General features: G+C 35.0%; 1 protein-coding gene across 4 annotated transcripts in view; it reads right to left on the reverse strand.

The window, feature by feature from the left end:
* The window catches only part of Dpp10 (dipeptidyl peptidase like 10), a 1,319,241-nt gene that overhangs the window by 132,900 nt on the left and 1,160,400 nt on the right, over positions 1-25,941 (reverse strand). For all 4 annotated transcript variants that reach the window (XM_033757133.1, XM_033757135.1, XM_033757134.1 and 1 more), the window contains exons 6-7: positions 20,940-20,992; positions 20,770-20,851 (exon numbers count right to left, since the gene is read on the reverse strand). In XM_033757133.1, coding sequence (XP_033613024.1) covers positions 20,770-20,851; positions 20,940-20,992 — 135 coding nt within the window. The remainder of the gene's footprint in view (positions 1-20,769; positions 20,852-20,939; positions 20,993-25,941) is intronic.

The following is a 25,941-nucleotide window of genomic DNA, read 5'->3' on the forward strand; positions in this document are numbered from 1 at the left end:
CAGTTTTTATGGTAATGGCCATTCTATTGGTAGAAATGGGGCATCTTATTTGTGTTTGGTTTTTATTTCCCTAATATTTAATTATGTTGGGTATTTTTCATAAGTTATTAAAATATCATCTTTGAGTTCATGTTTAGCTTATTACATGTCCATTTTTCAATGTCTGTTCTTATTGTCTTAAGAAACCTCTGTGTATTTTGGATATTAATGTATTTTCAGATATGATTTGAAAATATTTTTCCTATTTCATAGATTGCCTTTTTCCTTTATTCATTAAGTTTATTGGTATACAATATGATGACATTCATCATTGGGAACTTGTACCTTTAGATGATGGATCTTGGTTCTTATTTTTTCTCCATTCCCCTTCCTGCCCTTCAACCCCTCCACCCCTCCCTATTTACAAAGACTTTATTTCCATTTTTTCCTTTTCTCATATTTTTCTTTTCCTTTCTTTCCTTTCACTTACCCATGTATAATTGATGATTTGAAATGGAAAGTAAAGGATTACTTTATTGAGTGTTAATAGACAAATATTCTTAATTTTCATAACTTTTATTTTTCTAGTCCATTTGAGTCTTGTGTAATATCCAAGAAACTGTTGCAAAATGATTCTTATATTTCTTTCATTTCTTTCATTCCTCTCAATGTCTTGAAGCTACATAGCCTTACGTTTTCATCTAAGACTTTTATAATTTTACATCTTACGCTGAGATGTTAGTATGGTTTAAGTTATCAATATGTGGTTAGATAAAGCTTCATTCTATGTATATGAACATGCAATTTTTCTGCTACTATTTTCTGAAAAATATATCTCTCTCCATTGGTTTCTGATATCTTTGTTAAAATAATTTGATTATATGTGAAATTTCATATTTGATTATTTGCTTTATAATATGGACAAAATGAATCTTCCAAATTCTGCAAGTTTCTTAAAAAATGTTCTGGCTTATTTGGTGTCCCTTGAGGTTTCACATAAATTTTAGGATAAACTTTATTTTTTGCAAAAATAAATCACTGGATTTTGTGCACTGCTTTGGGTAACTTTGAAATAATCCCATTAAGTCCTCTAATCCTAAAAGATCAGATGATTTTTGACTTCTGTAATTACTTTCAGAAAAGTTTTGTAGTTTTCATTGTAAGTCTTTCATCAATTTAATCAATTCCGTAGCTATTATGAATGGAACTGTTTTATTACTTTTCACTTCAGACTGGTCATTGTTCATGTATATGATTGATTTTTCTGTGTTATTTTGTTTTTTGATGAATGTGTTTATTAGTTCTAGATTGCTTCAGGATTTGTGGAATTTTTAAATTCTGTTACATATGGGATCATTACATTCATGTATGGAAGCAATTTTATTTTCACCACTTCAATGTGGATATTTTTTATTTCATTTTTATTGCTTAATCTTTGAGGACTTCTAGTATTAGAATGAATATGAATATTAAAAATGTATTCTTGTCTTGTTTCTGATCTCAGAGGAAAAGTTTTAAATATTTTACCATTAATTGTGAGAAAAATTGTTTTTTTAACATATGGCTTTTATTATGTTGAAACCATATCCTTATATTTCTACTTTGCAGGGTCTTTAGTTCATCCAAATGGTTTAACTGTGTCAAATATTTCTGCATCAGTGGAAATTATTATAGTTAGGTTTTTCATTCCATCAGTATTGTGTATTATCTTAGACCAGTTTTTAGATGTAGAACCATTTTTGAATTCCAGAAATAAACCCAACTTGATTAGTGTTCTATCATGCTTTTAATATGTGTGGAATTTGTTCTGTTAATATTTTGTTGAGGAATTTTGTGTAATTTCATAAGTAATACTAGTCTGTAGTTTTCCTTTCTTTCATCATATTTAGTTTGGTGTCAGGGTAATTCTGGCATGACAGCATGGGTTAAAAAGGGTCTCTTCCCCCAATTTTTGGCAAAAGTTTAGCAAGAAGTTATTTTTAAATGTTTGGCAGAATTTACCAGTCAAACCATCAGGTCCAGACTTTATAGCAAATATTTGATTATCGATACAATGTTCATATTAGCTACAAATATGTTTAGATTTAATTTCTTCATGATTTTACCTTGGTAGGTTTTGTGTTTTTAGAAATTTTTCTTTTTATCTAGTATATCAAGCTTATTGGTATACAATGGCTCATAGCATCAGCTTATAGGTTTTTATTTCTGTATAGGTAATTATATTTTCCCATTTTCAATCTTAACTTACTAATATAATTTTTTTTATTTAATCAATCTAAGCTTTGTCATTTTCACTGATCCTTTTGAAGAAGTAATTTTTAGATTCATTGATTTTTCTTTGTTTTTGTACTCTCTGTCTCTGCTCTGATTATTATTATTTTTTCACATATTAGGTTTGGATTTAGTTTGATCTTTTTTTGTTGCTTTGTGTTATAATGTTGGGTCATTGATGTGAGATCTATTTTGTTTTCTATTATAACTCCAAACACCATGATTCTTCACTTGAGCCCAAGTAGGATGCAGAATAGGTAACTAAAAACAGAAAAAAATGTGACCTTCCTTTTCTACACTTTGTTATTGAAATCTTGGGTCCTACATCTTTTCAGCTCTGCATTATGGACATTTTGATCATTTAGAGAGTGTATGTCTAGGAGTTTGCAGGACAGAGTTGATTAATACTATGTTAACAGGATATCATCCTCCATGAAGAGTAAGGGCATGAAGTATTTAGAGGGACAGTCAGCTACTTAAGAAGCCTCCAGCCAATGCACTCAGCATGTTATCATCTGAATTCCAGGAAAAGCAGAGTCTCACATGACTGAAAACACCTCACGTTGATCCAGTCCTTTACTGGAGATCAAGACATGCCTCAGACATGAAAATTTCAGACTACAAAACCAGTACTCAGGTAATGATGAACCAGACCCCTTTCATAGGTTAATCCTTAAAGCAGACCTTTTGCTTTTGCAGAACTTGTGAGATTGTCACACCCTTCATCAGAGTGTGATCTCTGCAGCTTTTCAAACTGGAACCCTTTCTGATTTTTCATCTTCTTGTTTGGTAAGGATTGACCTGATATTTCAATCTCTTAAACTAAACTTCTTTAATGTTTTCTCTTACATTCTTTACCTTCTAATTACAGCTTTTCCCTATAAATTTGTGCTTTAGTTTTAGTTTCCATCATTACTAAAACCCAGGACTCAAGCTAGTTAGTGACAAAAGGTTCGTGGCACTGTATCTAAAGAAAAAAAATGTTCTCACCCAACATATTCACTAGATTAGCTGTGATGCAACCTCTGGCAATTTCCCAAGGTTAAAATGAATGATCAGGTTCGAATCAATTTATGACTATGAGGCAATCATGACAGCACAACTAAAGCCATTAATGAAAAAAAAATTCCAGAACTTCTTAGGAAAATGGCAAGAATGGATCCACAGGCCTGCCGTACCATCAGTAAGTACGCAGAGATCCGAAAGAGCAGCTTTGTGGACTAGAGTGGCTTGGCTGCAGGCAGATCCCAGCCAGGGGTCCTACCCTAACCCCAGAGGTATGATCACATCCAACCAAGCCACGGGGACACCTAGAGAAGAGCTACACAGATGCACAAGCTTTATCCAGAGGCCTGTCACACCATCTGTAAGTGTGCACAGATCCTGGGGAGCAGCTATGTATACGAGAGTGGTGCAGCTGCAGTTGGATCCCAGCCAGGGTCCTGCACCAACGCCAGAGGTGTAGGCATACCTTCCCAAGCCACCAGCCTACCTAGAAAAGTTCTGCACAGGTATACAAGCTTCAGCTACAGTCCAGCCATTCTATTGGCCATAGCCAAGGGCCCACCTGGAAAAGAACTACACAGATGCAAAAGCAACAGCAAGAGACTTGTCCTGATACCATTGATAACTGCATGGGGACCATAGCTAGAAGACTATACAGACAACAGGAACTGGGGTACAAAGGCCCTCCCAGACAATAGTTACATGGTGGCCCCAGTGAGAGGTATACTTAGATACAATCCCAGTTGTGCATACATTCAAGCCAGATGCTTGCCCAGACAACAGGATACCTCAGGGATCTAGAAGGCCACCATTCTAAACCCAGAAATTAATGTACCTTGGAGCAGCAGAATAAAGGCTGCTTCGTGGCTGTCTGAAAATGAAGACCACTGGGTGAGCAAAAATTTCGCTCAACAAAGGCACAGAAGGATGCATGTGCTGAAATGAGAAGACATGGAAATAAGTCTCAAAACCCAATTTCCAGATCACCTAAGGCAATTCCAAAGGGAGATAAGATGGAACAATCTGATACTCAACAACCTGGACCTCTGAACTGGTAATGAAAGAGGAACTGGAAAAAATGAAATCAGAAATAATTTCTCAGGTAACAGCAGAGATTTTGCCCATAGTACGAGACATGATTAATAAATCTAGAGCAGACACAGATAAAAAAATAGAGGAGCTGCAGAATATGATGGAATCCTAACATAGGAAACAAATGGAATCCATAAAGCAGATGCAAACAGATTTCTAGGAGAGTAAAAACTCCATTGAAAGTTTAAGCAGCAGAATGAGTTAATGCAAGGACAGAACTTCTGATATAAAAGATAAGATTGCAATTAGTGACCTGGAAGAGAAAAATTTCTTAAAACTAGTAAGAGATCATGAGACACCACTCCAAGAGCTGCTAGATGAGTCAAAGAAGAATAATGTAAGATTAGCTGGAGTTAATGAAGAAACAAAAGAGAGTGAAGATGACATAAAAATCTATTCACAGAAGTAAAGGGAGAAAACTTTCCAAATAGGAAAAAGAACTTGACTTACAGATACGTGAGGCTTACAGGAGTCCAACTAGCTGTGATTAAAAAAAAAAAATCTACAAATAGGCATATAAAAGTTAAGATTCCAGAAACCCAACAGAAGAACCGAATTCTACAAGTAGTTAGAGAAAAGAAACAAATCACATACAAAGGAAAGCCAATCAGAATCACAGTAGTCTTTTCAACACAAACCCACAAGACAAAAAGAGTGTGAAGTATTTCAAGCCCTAAGGGAAAACAACCTCCATCCCAGATTGATGTACCCTGAAAAACTATCCTTCAAAACTGATGGAGAAATAAGATATTTTCATGACAAAGAGCACCTTAGGAACTTCATGAACACTAAACCAACACTCCAAAAAATTTTAAACAATATCCTATGAAAAGACAATGAGGATCACAATCCCAGGAAGTTCAGCATAAAGAATCCATCAGGCATGTCAAGAAGTTAAAGGCAAAGGGGGAGAACCCCCCCCAAAAAAAGCCATGACAATAAGTCAATACATATCAGTTTTAATCATCAATGTTAATGGTTTTAATTTACCAATCAAAAGAAATAGACTGGCAGAATGTGTCAAGAAGCAAGATCCAGCAATATAGTGCATACAAGAAACATAATACAAAAAGAAACTCCAGGCTGAAAGTTAAAGGGTGGAAAACAATTCTCCATGCTACAGGAACCCACAACAAAACAGGAGTAGCTATCCTCTTTGTAGATTAAGTGGATTTCAAACCAACACTGATTAAGAGACAAAGGACACTAGATCCTGGTAAAGGGAAGAGTCCAAGATGAAGAGATGACAATCAATAATATATATGTATCCAAGAGTAGTGCACCCAACTATATAAAACAGATACTAACACATGAAAAATCATATAAATACTAACATAATAGTAGTGGGGAACCTCAATTACCCCACTGTCAAAAACAGAGAGATCAATCAGATAAACAATAAACAATAAAATATTAGAACTCAATCAAACTCTCGAACAAATGAACTTAACAGGTGTTTAGAGTGTTCCACCCCAGAAAATCAGAATACACATTCTTTTCAGCTGCACAAAGATCGTTCTCCAAAATACACCACATACTCACCCTTAGAAAATGTTTAGGTAAGTGAAAAGGAATTGAAGTGATACCCTGTATATTATCAGACCACAGTGCAATGAAATTGGAGATCAATAGCAAAAGATACCACAAGAATTTTATAAGCACACAAATTGAACAATGCTCTTCTGAGTAACCAATGGGTCACAGAGGAAATTAAAGAAATCAGACAGTTCTTACAATTAAATTTCAATGACAATACAACATATCAGAATCTATAGGACACAATGACAGCAGTCTTACGAGGAAAATTAGTGAATACTCATATTAGGAAAACAGAGTGAGCTCAATTACATAACCTGATGTTAAACCACAAGCTTCCAGAAAAAGAGGGGAAGAACAAACCCAAAGCATATACAACGTAGGAAATTAAATCAGAGGAGAAATTAATGCAATGGAGACTAAGAAAACAATAAAAAAAACAGTGAAGCCAAGGGTTTGTTCTTTGAAAGAATAAAAAAAAAAAAAAAAAAAAAAAAAAAAAAAAAAAAAAAAAAAAAAAAAGGAAAGAAAGGCCAAAATCCATGCAACTGGGAATGAAAAGAGTGAAATTACAATGGACCAGCAGACATCCAGAGGATCATCAATACTTACTTTGACAAACTATATTCCAATAAAATGGAAAATACAGAAGAAATGGACAGATTCCTAGATACTTATGAATTACCAAAGTTGAATGAAGATGACCTAAAATTCTAAATGACCAATATGAATCAATAAAATTGGAAACATAATTAAAAACTTACCAATTAAGAAAAGCCCAGATCCTGATGGCTCCACTGCTGAATTCTACAAGACATTTAGAGAGGAACTACTGCCATTACTGTTTAAACTTTTCAAGAAATTGAAAGGGAAGCAATACTGACTAATTTATACTTGGAAGCAAGCATCACCTTGATTCCCAAAGCAGAGAAAGACCCAACAGAAAGAACTACAGGGCAATCTCACTAATGAATACAGATGCAAAAATCCTCAATAAGATACTGGCAAATAGAATGCAGATGATCTTCAGGAAGATCACACACCCTGACCAAGTGGGAATCATCCCAGGGATACAGGTTCAACATATGCAAATTTAAAAATGTAATACACTATATAAATAGAGCCAAGGACAAAAACCATATGATCATCACAGTAGATGTAAAAAAAGCATTGGATAAAATCAACATACATTAATGATAAAAAGCCTACAGAAAGTTGGAAAAGATAGTTTCTACCTCAACGTGACAAAAGTCATCTATGAAAAAACCAACAGCCAATATTATACTAAATGGTCAAAAACTGAAATCCTTCACACTAAAATCAGGAACAAGAAAAGGAAGTCCACTATCATCACTCCTGTTCAATACAGTTTTATATACATTAGCCACAGTAATTAGACAAGAAAGAAATAAAAGGAATATAGATAGGAAATGAAGAAGTCAAATTGCCATTTTTTGAAGATGACAAGATACTCTATATAGAATTCCCCAATAACGCCACCAAAAGTCTTCTAGACTTAACAACCAAATTTGGCAAAGTAGCTGGATATGAGGTCAACAAACAAAAATCAGTGGCTTTATGCGCATGAAAAATGGACTCACTGAGAGAGAAATGGGGCAAACAATTCCCTTCACAATAGCATCCGAAAAATTGAAATACCGAGGAATCCTATTTCACATTGTTAACTATATCATATCATAGGAGGAAAGGGGCTACAGGTGTAGGGAAGGTGCGAAGGGTAGGGGAAAGCTAATAAGGGAAAAGAAAAAATATGTGAAAATGAAAAAATGGAAATGAAGTGTTTGTAAAAGGGGGAGGGGAGGAGGCGGTGAAGGGAGGGCAGGGACAAGGGGAAAAATGAGAACCAAGACCTGTCATGTAAAGGTACAATATCGCAATGATGAATGTAACTGTACCATATACCTAAAATGTACCAATAAACTCAATGAGGAAAAAAAGAAAGAAATACCTAGGAATCAAGCTAATGAAATAAATTAAAGACTTCTACTCTGAAAATTGTAGCATTTTGAAAAAAAAATAGATCAAAGAGGATATCAGAAAATGGAAAGACATCCCTTGGTCCAGGGTAGGAAAAATCAACATAGTGAAAATGGCCATACTTCCAAAAATGCTATATAGATTCAATGCAATCCCAATTGAAATTCCAGCTGCATACTTCACAGACCTTGAGAAAATAATCCAAAAATTCATTTGAAACAAGAGACCTAGCATAGCACAAGCAATTGTAGGCAGTAAAGACAAGGTAGGGGTATCACAATCCCCAACTTGAAAGCATACTACAAAACCACTGTGATAAAAAAGCATGGTACTGGCAAAGAAACAGACCTGAGGACCAGTAGAACAGATTCGAAGATGCGAAACAACTCCAGATACACTCAGTGACCTCATCTTTGAAAAAGGAGCCAAACTCCCTCACTGGAGTAAAGATAGCCTCTTTCATAAGTGGTGCTGGAAAAACTGAGTTTCAACTTGCCAAAGACTAAAACTAGACCTATATACTTTCTTTTTATTGAGTTTATTGGTACATTTTAGGTATACAGCACAGTTACATTCATCATTGGGATCTTGTACCTTTACATGACAGGTCTTGGTTCTCATTTTTTCCCCTTGTTCCTGCCCTCCCTTCACCCCCTCCTCCCCTCCCCATTTAGACCTATATCTCTTACCTTTCACTAAATTAAAATCCAAGTCGATTAAAGATCTAAATATTAAAACAGAAACACTAAATTGGTTGGAAGGGAGGCTAGGTAGAACTCTTGAAGACATCAGCGTAGGAAAAGATTTTATGAACAAAACCTCAGTTGCCCATGAACTAGCACAAATAATCAACAAGTGGGATGTCTTCTTATTAAAAAGCTTTTGTATAATAAGCAAAAGGACCAAGAGTGTGAAGAGACAACCCACAATGTGGAAAAAACACCAGCTCTTCCTCAGATAAAGGTCTATGATCTAGAATATGTAAAGAACTCTAAAAAAAATCAGACCTCCCAAATTTAAAGACCCAATCCAAAAATGAGCAGCTGAAATCAACAGACATTTCTCAGACAAAGAAGCAGAAGAGCAAATAAATATATAAAAAAATGTTCAATATTATTGGTCATTCAAGAGATGAAAATGTGCCGGGGATTTAGCTCACTGGTTCCGTAGCCTGCCTTGCAAGTGCAAAGTCCTGAGTTTGATTTCTGGTACCAAAAAAAAAAAAAAAAAAAAAAAAAAAAGGGAGAGAAAGATGAAAAAATAACACTGATTCTATCTCACCCCAGAAAGAGTGACTGCTATCATGAAATCAATCAGTAACGAATACTGGCGGGGTTATGGGGAAAGAGCAACACTGCTCCACTGCTAGTGGGAGTGTAGACTGATACAACCATTGTGGAAGTCAGTATGGAGACACCTCAAAGAACTTGTATCGGAGGTCCCATCTGACCCACCTATCCCCCTGCTGGGTATCTTCCCTAAAGAATTAAAAGAATCATACCAGTGATACATGTGCACCCACTTTCTTAGCAGCACAATTTGTGATAGTTAAAACTTGGAAGCAGCCCAATTGTCCACCAACAGGAAACTGGATAAAGAAAATGTGTGTGTTTTTATAAAATGGAGTACTACTTAGCCATAAAGAATGAGAAACTAGAGACATTTATAGCTACATGGATGCACATTGATGTAATATTCTTAAGTGAAATAACTAGGACACAAATGTATAAATACCAAATAGTTTCTCTAGTGTGAAAAACAAAATGTAAATAAGGACTAAAAGGTGTAAAAGATAATGTGAAATAGGAAGAAAAGGTGCAAAGGGCAAGGGGATAAGGGGTAGGGGAAAAGAAAGAAGGGAATGGAATTAATATGAGAAAAGAAAAAATGGAAACAAAGACTTTGTAGATATGGAGGAGTTGAATGGAAGGCAGGGAAATGGGGAAAAAATAAGAACCAAGATGGATCATGTAAAGGTGGAAATTTCCAATGATGAATTTCATTATATTGTATACCTTAAATGTACCAATAAAAATTAAAAAAAGAAAATATCAAGAATGATGGAATAAATGTTTCTGAAAGTATTTGAGGGTTATTATTGGCAATGTCTATTCTACTGTAATTGTTACCATATTATTCAAGCATATTAGTATTTACTATATATGGTTGGTTTATTGTACTATTTTCTTACTTTATCGTTTTCCTCATTCTTATATCCATTTTTAAGGAAGTATTGAAATCATTAACTGTTGTTATGCAAACATGAACTCATTTTAATTATGTAAAGGTTTTCTATTTTGATGGTCTGTAATTACATAAGGAAATGTGTATAACTGTTATACCTTCTGTTTTCACTAACATATACATTATTTGTTTCATAACCTTTGTTTACCCAAATTCTATTTTTTTTCCTTTGGTGGTACTGAAGATCAAACCCATGGCCTTTCCATTGAGCTCCATCCCCAGCCCTTTTTAAATTTTTAATCTTGAGTAAGGGGCTTGCTAAATTGCTAAGTTGACAATTTGAACTTGTGATCTTCTTTCCCTGGTGTCTCAGAGCTTTAGGGTTACAGGCATTTGCTATCACTACTGGCTTTACTTTTTCCTACTGCTACCTCTGCACTCTTTTGGCTACTATTCCCAAGAAATGTACTCCACTTCTAATCTATTTCTATCTGTGCTTGCTTCTAAAGAACAGAAATTCGGATCATTTAAAAAACCTATCTTGCCAACCTCCATCTTTTGATTAGAGAATTTATAATTTATTCTCTTGAAAGTATTTACTGACAGGGAGTGATTTAATTTCGTTTTTTCCACTGTTCATTTTCCATATGGATTATATATTTTTGACCCTCATTTCCTCTACAGTTTCCTCTTTGGTAATTCAGTAATCTTAGTAAATTTTATCATGAAATATTTTATTTCTCTTCTTATTTCCCTTTGAGTCCATTCTATTACTATTTTCGTTGTTGTTACCTGGGTGATTACATATAATCTCAAATTATAACTAATTTAAATTTATTCCACTTTAACTACAAGGGATTTAAAGCAATTGCTCACTTATAGTTCTGTCTTTATGCCTTTTAGTTGTTGACAACACAATTACAAATATATGTATTGTGTGCCAAAATGTTAGCTAGTAATTTTTTAATGTATTAGTTTCTGAAACTAACAAAATAAATTTTAAAGTTATAAACCCAAGTGAAAATAATACTGGTTTTTAGACTAGTATTTACTGCATTAACTTTTTAAATTGTATGAAAAAAGAGCATACTTACAAACATTTGTTTTAAAAATACTAGCTTTTATGATTACCAATTAATTTTGTTTTACTTAGATCTGTATGTCTTAGTATGAATTCAAGTTAATGCTTAATTGCCTTCATTTCAAAATGGTGAACTCTTGTTAGCAATTCTTGAAGCTTGGTTCTAGGTTTTTTTTTTTTTAGCTTTAATTGAGTTTATTGGTACATTTTAGGGATACAGTAGTTACATTCATCGTTGGGATCTTGTACCTCTATATGACAGGCCTGGGTTCTCATTTTTTCCCCTTGTCCCTGACCTCTACTTCAGTTTTGAATGAATGTTTTGCCACATTCAGGTTGTGTAGCTGACTGCTTTGTTTTTTCTTTTAGCATACTGAGTTATTATATCAGTCCCACTCCCTTCTGGCCGTTAACATTTCTGATGTGAAATATGTTGATAATCTCATTGAGAATCCCTTCTGTAGGATAAGCTCTTCTCTCATACTGTTTTCAAGATTCTGTCTTGGTGACACAAAACTGTCTTTGTGACAGTTCAGTTATAACCTGGCGTGGTTATGAGTGCATCATATTTGGAGATTATTGAGTTTCCTTAATATTTATATTGTTGTCTTTCAATAAATATAGAAAGGTTTTGGTTATTATTTCTTCAAATAGTATCTCTTAATCCTTTGTCTTTTCTACTCTGACCTTTCCAGAATTAATACACTGGCTCACTTGATGGTGCATTATGCTTTCTGCAGTTTGAAACAGGACTTTAAAAACTAATTTTCCTGAGATTGAGTGATTTCAATTGTTCTACTAACATTCCATGATTCTGCTATCTATGCAATCGTATCATGCATCCTTAACTATGTTTTTATTTATAGCAATTTCATCTCTGTATCTTATATTCAGTTCCTTTAAATTTTCTATCTGTTTAATGATATTTACATTTTGCTCAGGTATCATGTGTTTTAGTTTCCCTTCACCTTCTGTTATGAAGACTGACTGTTTTAGTCTTTTTATCCAGCAGGTCTGAAATCTGGTCTTCATCAGGAATATTATATGTTTTAAGTAGGCCATATTTTCCAACTATTTATCATTCCTTGAGCTTTTTGTGGATTTTGAATCTAATAATTTGCCATCTCTTAAATAAGATTCTCCTCTTTCCCTGTGGTATTTTGTTTGATTATTTTATTTCCTTTTTTGTTTGTTTGATTTAAATATTGAATGCTGAGTCCACACTGAGAACAAGGCTCAGCTATAAACTTAACATCTTCTCAGGTGTCATTCTTCTATGTTTAGTGGGTTTTCAATGCCAACTAGGTGTAAATGGGGACTGGCCATTTTAAACACCCTAGATGTCACTTTAGCTGAGGGAAAAGAGCTTCCAAGGTGGTGCTGAAGGGATGAGACAACGGCTGCGGTCTCCTGTGTCTGCAACTCCGAAGTAAGAAGAGGCAATCAGCAATGACAACACAAATCTCCAATATTTGGACTGGAAGATCATATCTGCCCATGCTGGATCCCACAAGCTGCATTAATGCTCCAGGACCGTACACCAAGCTACCTGCAACAAGGCTGGGATTAGGGGACTAGGAGTTGCTAATTGCTGTTTAGTTAAAGCTAAAATAAGTTGAAATTAAGTAGAAATTTATGTCCAAACCTTTCCATAAAATTTACAAACTTTCAAGAGAATTTAAGATTCAGATAATTATGTGTCAAGTACTGTAATTGTTGCCTAGGTAAAGAGCTAGCTAGCTTCTTATTACACATTTTTCTAGAATTTTTTCCCAAACATATTTTAAATATTTCTTATAGTTAAAAAGGATTACTCACCACTCTCTCTGAACAGTAATTTTTTTATTGTTTCCAGTTCTTTTTCCCCATAAATTCTGCCACATCCAACTGTCCCCCTCACACATTCTATTCAATCATTTGAGTTCTAAATTAAACCCTGCTTGTCATAAACTGAGTGTATCCCTTACCTGCCTTCTCTACTGCTATGAATTATGTTATAGCAAGATCAGAAACTGAAAATCAAAAATAAAGACATAATTATCCCTAGTTAGTAAACGCTATGTGACACTTTAACTTATTTAATGCAAAGTAATTAAAATACTATAATGATTCATCTCTAATAAAATCTTATTGCTAAATTTGCTATGAGCTTCAAATATTTACAAACCTTTTATACACACATAGAGCAGATCATTAGCCACTTACAAAGATACATACTTTATCTGGATTCATGTATGCATACACATAAAATATAACCCTGAAAAATACTGGGTTCTTCCCAAAATTTACCAAAGGATTTAAAAATGCTATTAAAGGTTCAAAAATATTTAGGTATAATGCTCCACAGAACTGGTGACATTGAAATCCCCTAATACTAAAATTCTGACAAAGAGATTTGTATGTATGTACTTTTGAATAATAGTAAAAAATAACTAAAATGCTTTTTCACCAGATAGTCTTTTAAGTGTTAAGTCTATATGAATTCATTAAATTGCAAAAAAGTAATTGGTAAAATAGTGCTACTGTCTTAAATCTATCAGTTAACAAATAGTGAGCCCAATACTCATTCACTCACAATATGACTCCTAAGGCAGACCATACCTTTTCTATTTTTAGCATTTTTAACAAATTTCTTGAGTATGTGAGAAAATAAGCAATCAATAAAAATTGAAAAGCATGAAAAATTCATCCAATTAGTACTACTTTCTGGAGTATTTGAAAGTGCGATTATTTTGGCAAAGTGTATGTTTCCCTTAGGCAAGACGTAGAATGAAGGGGTCATGTTAAACCAGCCAAAACTTTAAAGATTTCCAAAGGACACTAGTAACATAAAAGTGAAATTATCTTGTTTTCTGGTTCAGTAATTTTATGAGTTATAAATATGCCTGACCCAGCAAACCAACTTTACTCTGCACGGCACCACAGTGAAGTGAATGGTTTAACACCTGTCTACTCATTGCTTCCCATTCACCACTATCCATGGACGCAATCACACACCTTATCTCCCTCAAAACCAGGATGTTCATATCTAGCACGACCCATGCAACTTCCTGCCAGTTTTCAAGAGTTTCATACCGGGTTTACGTTAGAGGCCATCTCAAAGGTAAATAAAATACACTGTCCAAAAATTTATCTAGTATCTAAATTATAAAGGCAAAATACTGCCCATAACCAAGAATATCCAGGCATTGTGTTTTTAATTTTTTTATTTTTCTCATAAATTTTTTTAACTATTTACTTATTTAGTGTGGAAATGACAGTGAATACAATTTTTTCTGTAGGGCTTCTTTATAAAACACAATCATAAAAATATTTAGGCAGATCAAATACAATGTATTAACCTTGTATATCCATTTATCAATAATTTAATATAAACCTTTATTTTCTCAATGTCCTATGGTCTAAGTCCATGTAACTACATTAAGTGTATGGAAATTTTTTAAGACTGGGATAACATATTTTACTTTTGATTCTTCTCTTACTTTAATCATTTTTTAATGTCAATGTTCTACTTAGTCGTTAATTTGCATGTTTAAGGAAGGAATTCACCAGAAAAATGAAGTTTATATGTGAAAAATGTTTTCCTGTATCAAAATACTCATTCATAGCCAGATGAAACAGGAAATACTTTAAACTGCAAGCTATGATTTTGAAAAATGAATAAAATCTGTTAATGTTACTCTATTTTCCAATCTTACACATACTAGCCTATTTTGCTTGTCTTAATAACTGTGAAAATCAAAAGCTGTAGAGTTTTTCTTTAATTGAGAATTACAAAGCATTTTAAGTAAGTTTGTCAAAAAGCATAGTTAAATACCCTCATTTTACTGATGAAGAGGAAGTAAAGTGAAAAAATGAGTTGGATTATAAAACCAATCACAGACACCATATCTGAGGCTTATTAACCTCCAGAGCATTCCATATTCAGAATTATTCCCAGTGAAAAAAAGCACTATTTAATAATAATATTATTTTACAACCTTTTTTGATGTGAAATATATACTCTAACTTCCTTATTTCACCAATTAGCTTAAAGCATTTTTATGCTTGTAAAGTAGAATAAAAAATAATATGCATACTTTATTAAGATAATTATAGTTCTGAACATTAGATAATGTTTTAGATATTTTTATTTTAAATGTGAGTAAACTGTTGCTCACAGAAAATAAGTAACATATCTTAGTCACTAAGGTGTTGTAGAATTAGTGATTTTGTTTTTTGAACATGTCGAAAATTTGTTAAAAACTATTTTAAAAGTTAGTCATTCAATTGCATTTGTAAAAGGTCAATAAAGTAAGTGCCTACTGATTAAAGTATCAAGAATCTGATTTCAGTATGAAATTAAAAACAATTGGAATTATATAACATAAGATTGACAAAATGCTAAGGGAAGAGAAAAACCTTAAAGAACAAAATCACACATTCACTATCACCAGTAATGAAATAAATGTCTTAAAAATATTGCTACCATTATTAAGATTCATTTAATAAGCACACACAGAGCTCTGCCCTATATCATGAAAAATACATAAAACTCCCCACCATGGATAAATTTGTCCTAATTTATACCAAGCCACTAAATAAGTCATTCAATTTTATATTAGAGCTACTTGTAAACACTATAAATTAGTTTTAACATCATTTTAATATTTTTGTAAATTTGCAACCAAATTAATAATAAACCTGAAGATATTACAAAGAAAATGAAAAAATATCAAAACAAAAATCACATCAAAATACTACTACTGTCAAACTTTTTGAATTAGTAGTGAGAATAATTAGAGAGAATTTTATAATATTTCTTCCTATCAGAAATTAAATGAAAACACTAACATCACACTAGGTAGGTGCAAATAAATTTAAATTTTGGTGTATTTGAATGATACAGATAAAGTTTACAAACATTAACCAAAGTGGATAAGAGAAAAAGGAAAGCATTTGTAAACTGTGTTAGAAGAGAATTAGAAATAAAACACCAAATGTAAAAATTAAAAAATAATAAAAATATAAAAAATTAGAAATTCTGATAATTTTTAGAAATATGTCACTTAATAAAATTAATTTTTAAAATGTAAAATGTAACTTTATAACCACAATTGAACATTTTAAAAAATCTTCCCACATAAAAAAGAAACCACATCTATTTGTCTATATGTTAATAATTATCAGAGTATTTAAAAAATACAAACTATAAAAACTAGAAGAGCAGTAAGTTATTTTAGGCCAAGAATATAACAGTATACATTGAAATATTTTGTATATGCAGTTGTGCTTAGCCAGGTATAACCATGAATAAGTAATTTGAATACCTTGCCATTTAATTAGTAGTAACAAACTGTTTTTTAAAAGAATAAATATGTGATTAAAATATCAGCTTAAATTATAAGATGTAAATACTTAGGTAGAAAATTACAACTTGTAATTGAGCTATTAAAGAAGTCCAAGTAATTTGAAACATATAAGAAGTTGATGAGTATGAAGATTCAGCATCACTGAAAGGTTAACTTCCCAAAATACACCTAGAAGTCTAACGTAATGTCATTCAAGAATCCAAAAGTGGGCATGTGAAGTGAAAGCAAATTTTGACATTCATACAAAAGATGAAAAAGTTAAAAAAAAAATCTAAAATGCATCTGAAAGCAAAAAAATGAAGAATATGAACCTCCCTCATCAGATTATAAAGCTTATTTTGATTAACATATAGGTGTCTTCAGATATAGGGAGGCAAACCAGCTGAAGTAAAATAAAGAGTGAGGAGACAGCTTCTGCAGGTGTGGCACATGGCCCTGTTAATGTTTCACCATAGATTAAGTGACCAATAAAAGGGCCTGATAATTGCTAGCCAAATGGAATGTTCATGAAATAGTGGCTCAACACCATACATAACAGGCAACATCATATAGATCAACAACTCAAATAGGAAAAACATAATTGGGAAATTCTAGAAGAATATGATTGAAGCCAAATTGTGTCATTGTAAAGATTTAATACAAATCCAACCCACATATACACACCATATATATGATAAATCAGACTATGTTTATAGAAATGAAACCAGAAAAAAAAATAAAAAGTAAAGCCCAAAACTGAATGAAAATACAGGCAATTATCTAGAACACATAAACTTTTTAATTAAAAAAGGAGAAAAGTAAAGTTTGGCAAATTATTATGTATTTCTTATATGAGGGAACACAATAACTAAAAGTTCCCTAGCTCAACAAAAGAATGTGTTTATAAAGCCACAATTAAATACTCTTTTGTATAATATAGTGATAATTTAAAATTCTCGATTGTATATGTGCTAAGAAAGGCGATAGAGCAAAAGGAATTTTCATTGTTCCTGGCATGGGTGTGCCCACTTGGCAAACCATTGGGAAGCTGATTTGTAATCCTCGGTACATTTGATCACATAAATACACTACTATCAAGCAATGTTATTTCCTGAACAGTATTTCCATGAGCTAGACTTTAGGAACAACAGATGTGTAGAAGAATATAATTTTGTTTAAACATCTTTTTACACCAATAATTCTCTTTCAGTGTTATATTTAAAATATAATAGATGAAAACCACTTTAGTGCTGTCTACAAATTTTTACTCTGCGTAATGCTTTGAGAATAAATACCTTTTTTGAGTTTTGAATACATACTGATAATGGAAATTTGCATAATATTAGGTAATGGAAATTGCTGAGGCCTCCCTAGTATCCCTTTGATCTCTTTTAGAGTTTATTATTAACTGGTAGTTTAATCATATAGTACTTCACAAATTAATTTTTTAAAATTAATGACAAAATACTAGTATCATCTGATACATCTTTGTTAGAATACTACATGAAAAGTGTGAGTGAAATTCAAACATGGCTGAGCCAGGTGCGCCATACGCACATCTAGCAGGCTAGTGGATACTCAGGATTTTGAGCACGCTCACTCTCGGGCGTTGAGACTGGCTTAGATCCGGCTGAAGGACATCCCGTTCCGCCTATCTGCTGCCTCCATCGCTTGCCCAAAGGATCAACTAATCCTGTTATGCTCCCTATGCGGTGTCCCGCCCCTTGCTCCTTGACTATATAAGTGATTGCTCTGCCTGTAAAAACTAGAAGCATTCCAGAAATCTCCCCGGAGTCTGTGTCTCATGCTCCGGATCTGAGCTTCAGAACCACAGCACAAACAGACAAACAAGAAGTGGTGATTGAACTGGGGCTCGCATATATCGGGTAAATATTGAAGAGTTGGGTGAGTGATCCCCACAGGTGTACCTGATGGGTAATCTTCTAAGTCATGATAAGCTAGCTCAGGCTACGTTACTGAAAGCCCTCTTTAAAAACGCAGGATATGATAGTCTCCCACGAAAGGCTCTTAGAATTATGGGAATCAATCCTTCAGCCCTCCCCATGGATGGAGTCTGCTGACCGGCATGACCCAGTGGTCTGGGAGGTGCCAGGTGTAAAGTGCAGAGAGCCGAAAAGCACAGTTAGGTTCGCCTCCCCCTGGACTTCTTTCCCATAACCTCAGCAATACTTGTGTTTGGACCCCATGTGATCAAAGCCTCAGAAGCATGGGTCCCGCAGGCCCTCTCTAATGACAAACAAAGACTCACTTCAGGGACAAAGCAAAGATGGCAGCTCCTTCTCCCTGGGGAAAAATGGAGGTTGTTGTTGCCCACTTCTGCTTTCTTCCTTGGAGGCGGCCCCCGCGTCTCTGGGAAGATGAAGATTCTTCCGCCCCGCGTCATCGGAAAGTACGTCATCCCAAGGAGGCCACCGCTTCCGGTCCATCATGGCGGCCCCCACCGTGCACGCTGCCATCTTACCGATCTCACGATCCTCCGCTCCTCGTCAGATAGCGAGGATCCCCTATCGTCCAGTGATGATGGTCCTCATTTGAATGAAGCCTTCTTCCAAAACATGTTTTAAAAATATTTTAAAAGGACCCCACCTCTCCGGGCCTATCCCGTCACGGTGGCCGGCCCTGGGGTGGCACCCTGGATCCCCCTTTGGTCACGCAAGCATGAGCCCTTGACCCTAAGCCCCTATTTTTGTTACAGTGGATTGGAACTCTACTCTTCCCCATGTGTTTGGCAGTGATTCCAACTTTCACCCTTCCTTGATTGAGGGTAATTTTTCTCTTCTAGATTCATCGGAGGTAAACGGCCCATAGGCTTCAGTCCACTGTTCCTCACTTTAGGTGCCAATGCTTCCTTCAATGCTAACACTTCCTTCTCTCCTGCTAGCACCTCTGCTTCCTTCTTCCCCGACGGTACTGTTTTACCATTCACAGCCTGTCTTCCATTGCCGTTTTTCTTCATTGTAACCAATTCCTCTCTCAAGCTCAGTGATATTGTCCATGTCTCCTCCTGCATCTATCCGGCCATGTTCGCTAATAAAACCTGGTGCCTCTATTTTGGCCACACACCCCCCAATAATTAGGCTACCCATAAATCTTATGGGTGAATGTTGAGAATCTGACCCCCTCTTCGCCGTAATGCTTCACCCATGACGTCAGCGAGATCTGGTGTAGCTGCCATCACCGCCAGTCATCTCCCTAACAGCCACTTTAACTGCTGCAGCCACCGCCTCTGTTACCCTGCATAACCAAATCGAATGCTGCTCCACACACCCCCCAATAATTAGGCTACCCATAAATCTTATGGGTGAATGTTGAGAATCTGACCCCCTCTTCGCCGTAATGCTTCACCCATGACGTCAGCGAGATCTGGTGTAGCTGCCATCACCGCCAGTCATCTCCCTAACAGCCACTTTAACTGCTGCAGCCACCGCCTCTGTTACCCTGCATAACCAAATTACGAATGCTGCCGCCCTTGGCCGACTCACCCATAATACATCCCTCGCTGTAGGACAAGGTGCAGCCCTATTTCAAGATGTATAAACTGCTGTTCTTCACCTGCAAACTCAATTGGACCTGGTTTGGGAAGAACTACAAATATCAGAAACTAAAGTTCTAAGCCGGTGCCAGGCAAATTATAGTGATATGTGTGTCACCCACGTGTCTATAAAGCTGCAACTCTATCCTCCCCTTACATGCTTACTATATGTAGGTTGATATTTTATTTCATCCTCAAGCTAAAGAGCTTCCCATTGGTATAAACAAACCCATGCTAATGTAGTACTTTTGACTGAGGCGATGGAGTCAAAAGAAAAAGGGGAAAATGTGAGAGAAATTCAAGCATGGCTCAGCCAAGTGTGCCACAGGCACATCTCCTAGCAGGCTAAGGGATGCTCAGAAGTTTGGCTTAGAGCCGGTTGAAGGATGTCCCATTTCTCTTATCCACTGCCTCCTATCCAAAAGATCAACGAGTCATGTTATGCCCCATATGCAATGTCCCACCCCTTGCTCCTTGGCTATATAAGTGATTGCTCTGCCTATTAAAAATGGAAAGATCCAGAAACCTCCCCTGAGTCTGCTTGGTGATTCCATGCCTCATCCTTCCAATCTGAACTTCAGAACCAGAGTACAGACAGACAGACAACAACAGAAAGGTACAAAGGAACTTAAGAGAAACACCAAATATAAAGATAATTTTTACAAGGAAGCGACTTCTGTAGACATTTTCCATTGAACTTTGAGCAGTAGTATTTAGTGTACGCCAAAGCTTGTGCTTACCAGCTGTTGCCCTTGGACACCCCAGGCTGCATACTGCAAAATGGAGTCCTCTACTTCTGGGGGATTTAACTCCCAAACTTCCCTTGAAAAGAAATGTGAATATTTTTACATCTATACAAATAATTTATCTGCACAATTGCTCATGAAAACCAGAAAATAGAAGAACTTACCTAGTATGTATGTTGTAAATCACATATGAAGCTGTATATGAATAACGAAAAATCTGAAATTGAAAAAAGAAGAATTATTGACTGTAGTTTGGGGAAAAAAGCTTAATTTTAATGTCTATAAATTTTTGATGAAATCCAGAAAATTCAGGTCCTGATATAGAGAATTCAAAATTTGAAATCTTCTGGTACGGGAGTTTATCACCTCCTCTGTGGGTAACCACAACAGCCTTCGATCTTCTTTGCGACCTTCAACCTCATTCAGTTCTTCCTATCATAAGTATAGTTGTAACTAGCTCACTTTCTTCCATACACTTTTCAGTAACACCTCACTGCCTGAAAAATGAAGATCAAACTACTCTATTTGATGTTTAAATACCATGGAGTTTGGGCTTCTATATGTTTTCTACCCTTACCATCCCCTGCCTCACTTGACTTTATCTACATTTTAAATAGATTAAGAAGATTCTTTCTGTAAATCCTGAACTTTTGTCACTGCCCTTCCAATCTCCCACTAAAACCACCTATGTTAGCTAAAGTGGAAAGTGTCTAATACAGCAACTGCGTGCAGCTCATGCTTCCTGCGACTGAAATCCACATTGCTCACATTGTACTGTGTAGCTCTTAGGTTGCTTCTCACTGTGAAGTGTAAATTATATACTCCTTTCCCCGCTTGAATGTTGTCAAGCACAGGTATGTGTTACCCTTTCATCCTCCACATAACTTAGTACAAATGTTTATATGCAATGTTCTATTGACATTTATTGAATAATGGTTCTGATAGGGAAAAGCATGCGTGTTGAAGTGTTTGTTGGTGAAAGTAACATGGAATATTATACCCCACCCTTTCATCCTAATGGTTGGGAGTGGTACCTTAAATAGCTGCTGCAAGTAAAGAATCCTCCAGACGTATTATTACTATCTCTGAGGAATACTGTTTCTTTTCAAAGGTCACTTTCCCAAAGATAATAACACTTCTCACGAGGTGACAAAAATCTCAAACAGGAGTACAGTGCATAATGCAGAAATAATATCATATTTCTGTCTTTATCAAGTAGATTTGATGTAGAAGATAGGAGAGTTGCAAAAGAGATTAAGAAAGTGAATGGCGAGTATGTTCTTCAGTTAAAATTATTTTTCTCAGAAGCTTTATGATTCTAGTGAAGTTTATTTTACCTAGCTATATTGTTATATTTTTATTTCAGGATGTATGTGGATATTTTATTTTTCAGCATTCAATTAAAAAGCCTCTTTTATTCCTTTTTTTTTGGTACCAGGGATCAAACTTTGGTCCTTGTGTTTGAAAAGCAGGCAGTGGAACCACTGAGCTAAATCACCGGCCCAAGCCTCTTTTATTCTTAGAGTGCATATACGTGTTACAAATTTAATACTGTCAATTATACTTTCTGGAAGTCTGCTATTTCTTCAGGTTCAACAGTATCTTTAATTAAACAAGAGTGGCTCCCTATTTGGCAAAATACTACTATTGTTCTCTCTTTGCATTGAGATTTCAAAAATTTCTCATTTCTTACAGAATTGTGTTTTACAATGTATCTTTAATTTTCTCTTCTTTTTGAAGTAACTTAATTCTGAGGTTGCCTTCACTTTAGTGTTAAGCAAAAACAGTTTTTCTGGGTGTCAATTTTGAGATTCACATTGACTTCTGTAAAATCCCATACTTGACTACGAATTTTAAATTTTTTTGGTTGTTGTTCTTTTTGAGATAGGGTCTCACTATGTAGTGGAGACTGACCTGGAACTCACTATTTAGCCAAGGCTGGTCTGGAACTCACAGCCATCCTCCTGCCTCAGCCTCCTGAGTGCTCGGATTACAGGTGTGTGCCACCACACCCAGCTCTGACTACAAATTTTAAACCCTGAACATCTACTGTACTACAGAAATGAGAAATATGTTTACCTCTGTCAACATTTTTTATGTCTCTCTCAGAAAAGTTTTGTTGCTAAAGCAAAGTGCCAAATGAGCACTTGGTCTTCAAAACAGATAAATGTATCAAAGCTGTTATGAGTAAAAAGACACTATTCATCCTATTCAGTAATCACCTAATGCACTATCCCTGCTTGCTAGGCACATATCTATGTTCAGAGAAATAGTTGCTGTGCATTATTGTTTTGGGTAAAGCAGACCACCAAACAACCACTGAGATATAACTAAGTATAATATAAGAATACCAGTCTTCTGTAATATTTCTTATGGAGGTTTCTAGCTCTTCTCTATGTGTAAATATAAATCACATAGATTCCTTCAGATGAAATGGAGTAGGGGACATATAAATCTGCTGCTTGCACTTTTTAGTTTGTTATAGCATTTGTTTCAATGACTATACCAAGGCAGAAGATCACAATAAAGACTTACTTCCAAACCTAGGGCAGGCTGACATAATAAGTTCAAATACTTCAGTCTTCTCTCTGTATATGCACAAAGCCCGCAGTTTGCCCTTTACATAAAGTTAAAATCTATTCTTTACTCCTCTAATGGATCTTTTCTTTAAATTCAGCATCCTGTGTTGTTGTTGTACATGTGTGTTCTCAGATCTCAAATGCTTCTTTTGCTTATAACTTTCCATAATTAAAATAAAATCCTATGCCCACAGCAGAATATAAAGAGTATGCAATGAGGGTGGGATGCTGAGAAGAGTTATAAGCATTTTTCCCTTTTTTTTTTCTATTGATCATACGATGTTAGAGAAACTTTAACAGCAGGTTATTCAGTGAGAATTAGATTTAGCTTTACTGAAGATCTATATCAATGCAGTCTCTTATAAATATACTGTGAATCCCCCTACCCTCACTCTCCATGGAAAAAAATTCCTAATATTTTAGTATTCCTTTTCCCAAGCCTCCCCTTCTTTACTGGCTAGGCAAAGCTGATTCCATGATGTGGGTAATATGGAAGTCACTGTTAGTAACCTTATGGCCTTTCCCTTAATGACTGGGTGCTGTGCAACCAAAGCCAAATGAGATCCTCAGCGACAAACACGTTCATAGTCACAAAAGTTCATATTCATCCATCTCTGCAAATGATGTTCCACCACTTGTTACTGAGTGTGGATAGTTACAGTGAGAGGGGACAGAATTAAGATATACTGTATAAAATGTGATAAAAGTGTATTCCTGGACGCTGGTCTTAAGAAGTACTATCATTCAATCTAAAGATACAAAAAAGTATAGGAAGGCTCAGAAAGTAGCAAAAGATTATGCAATCCAAACTGGACCAGATCATCTCTACCTTACTTTGTAGTTCCTAAGACAAGGCTAATTACTGAGAGTTGACTGCAGGAGTGATATAGCCAATTCACACTATTCTTAAATGGTTATATGTATAACAACATTGCAAAAACAATATTAGCAAATAATGAAGCATCACTCCTATGAAGAACACAGGATTAGGTTATTTTGAGCACCTGATCATAACATTTTCATCAATTGATACATAATTTCATTTCATATTCCTTTATTTTTAAAGACTAATTCATTCACATTGGACTCATGAGCAGTAACATTATGACTCATGCTTGAGTGGAGTAATATAATATACATATATCTCCATAAGAAGCCCCACGGCCTCTTGCAGTAAGAAACAAATTGCACTTTAGCGCTATACTTGGGGTTCGGGGTAAGCAGCAGTGACCGATTTTAAACAACAAAAACAGCAGAATACATTTTAAAAAGAGCATTAAATAGATAAGAAAGATCTGTTTCTTTACAGTCTGAGAGCTGTAGAATGAAGGCATAGCGTTTATCTGCTTGGCTTCATCTAGAAAAGTGTGCACCAGGCAATTCAGGGTCCTTTTGCTCTGCACATCTTTGAGATACCAAAATCCCCAAAGGTGTGAGTTGAGTGGGACAAGTAAATTTTAGCAAGGACGCATTTGCCAAGATGGAATACAAAAATAATGCTAGACTGTATTAGTAATAAAGAGATGGCATGAGATGTTACCAGAAGAAAAAAATGGCATAATTAAAGCTTGTCAGGGCTTGAACACAATGAAATTATACAAAGTATGAATGGTGGCAGTGATGCTCTGCACATGGAAATTAGCTACATCTATTTGTTTAGTGAACATCTGCTAAGTGACTTCTTTGATACAGGCAGTACACCTAGAATTCTTTTCAATTACCGTAATAAAAAGAATTACAAATGGGATAAAATACAACAGATCATCAACTGAACATTTTTATTTATGCCTATATATTGTCTGTCAGGTTATGAATAACTACTGAACAACATTTATGTACAAGCTCATAAATTAGTGACCTTGCCAGATGCAAGGACCATGATATATGTGATTTCTGTCCCCGAGGAGCTCATGATCCAGCTGACATTACAATGCTAAGAAACGCTGCACTAGTGGGGAGCATCCTGCTGCAGGTCATGTTTAGGTTAGTATGTGCATATCGCAAGGCTTTCAATGAAGTAATACTTTTGTTTTCAATAATACAGCATAAAGAAAAGAATGGGTGATATAGGCACTCAAGAGATTAATATAGGTGATAGAAATGCAGCTAGTTTATCAAACTTTAGGGGTCCTGTATATAATAACAGTTCTCAAAATGAGCATTCACTGCATATTGGACTCTGAATGTTTTCATATTTTATAAAATTAACAATTTAATAAATAGATATTATCACTCATAATTCATATGATAGATCGATCCCATAATGCTTAAATTTAAAATTTAAAGTTTAAGCAAAGCCATGATCTGAACGCAGCCCATTTGACATCATGATTTCATCTCTCTGAATACCATTTCAGAGACTAGTACCTAACGCACAACTCCACTTTGTAAAAGATTCACTTCTAAAGAACCAATTAAGCCACCATCTTAAGTTTTACTGACAGGATTACGCATGAATGAATTGTGATTATCACAATTAAGAGACTTCATTTTGGAAAGATGTTCTCATTTATCAGATTAAACATGTAAATCTTTCATTATTTTTTACAGGATTTTCTTTACCGTATCAGTCATTACTTATGATCTG

The sequence above is a fragment of the Fukomys damarensis genome, unplaced genomic scaffold (assembly GCF_012274545.1).
Source record: "Fukomys damarensis isolate Sample0158 unplaced genomic scaffold, DMR_v1.0_HiC HiC_scaffold_29, whole genome shotgun sequence".
Lineage (NCBI taxonomy): Eukaryota > Metazoa > Chordata > Mammalia > Rodentia > Bathyergidae > Fukomys > Fukomys damarensis.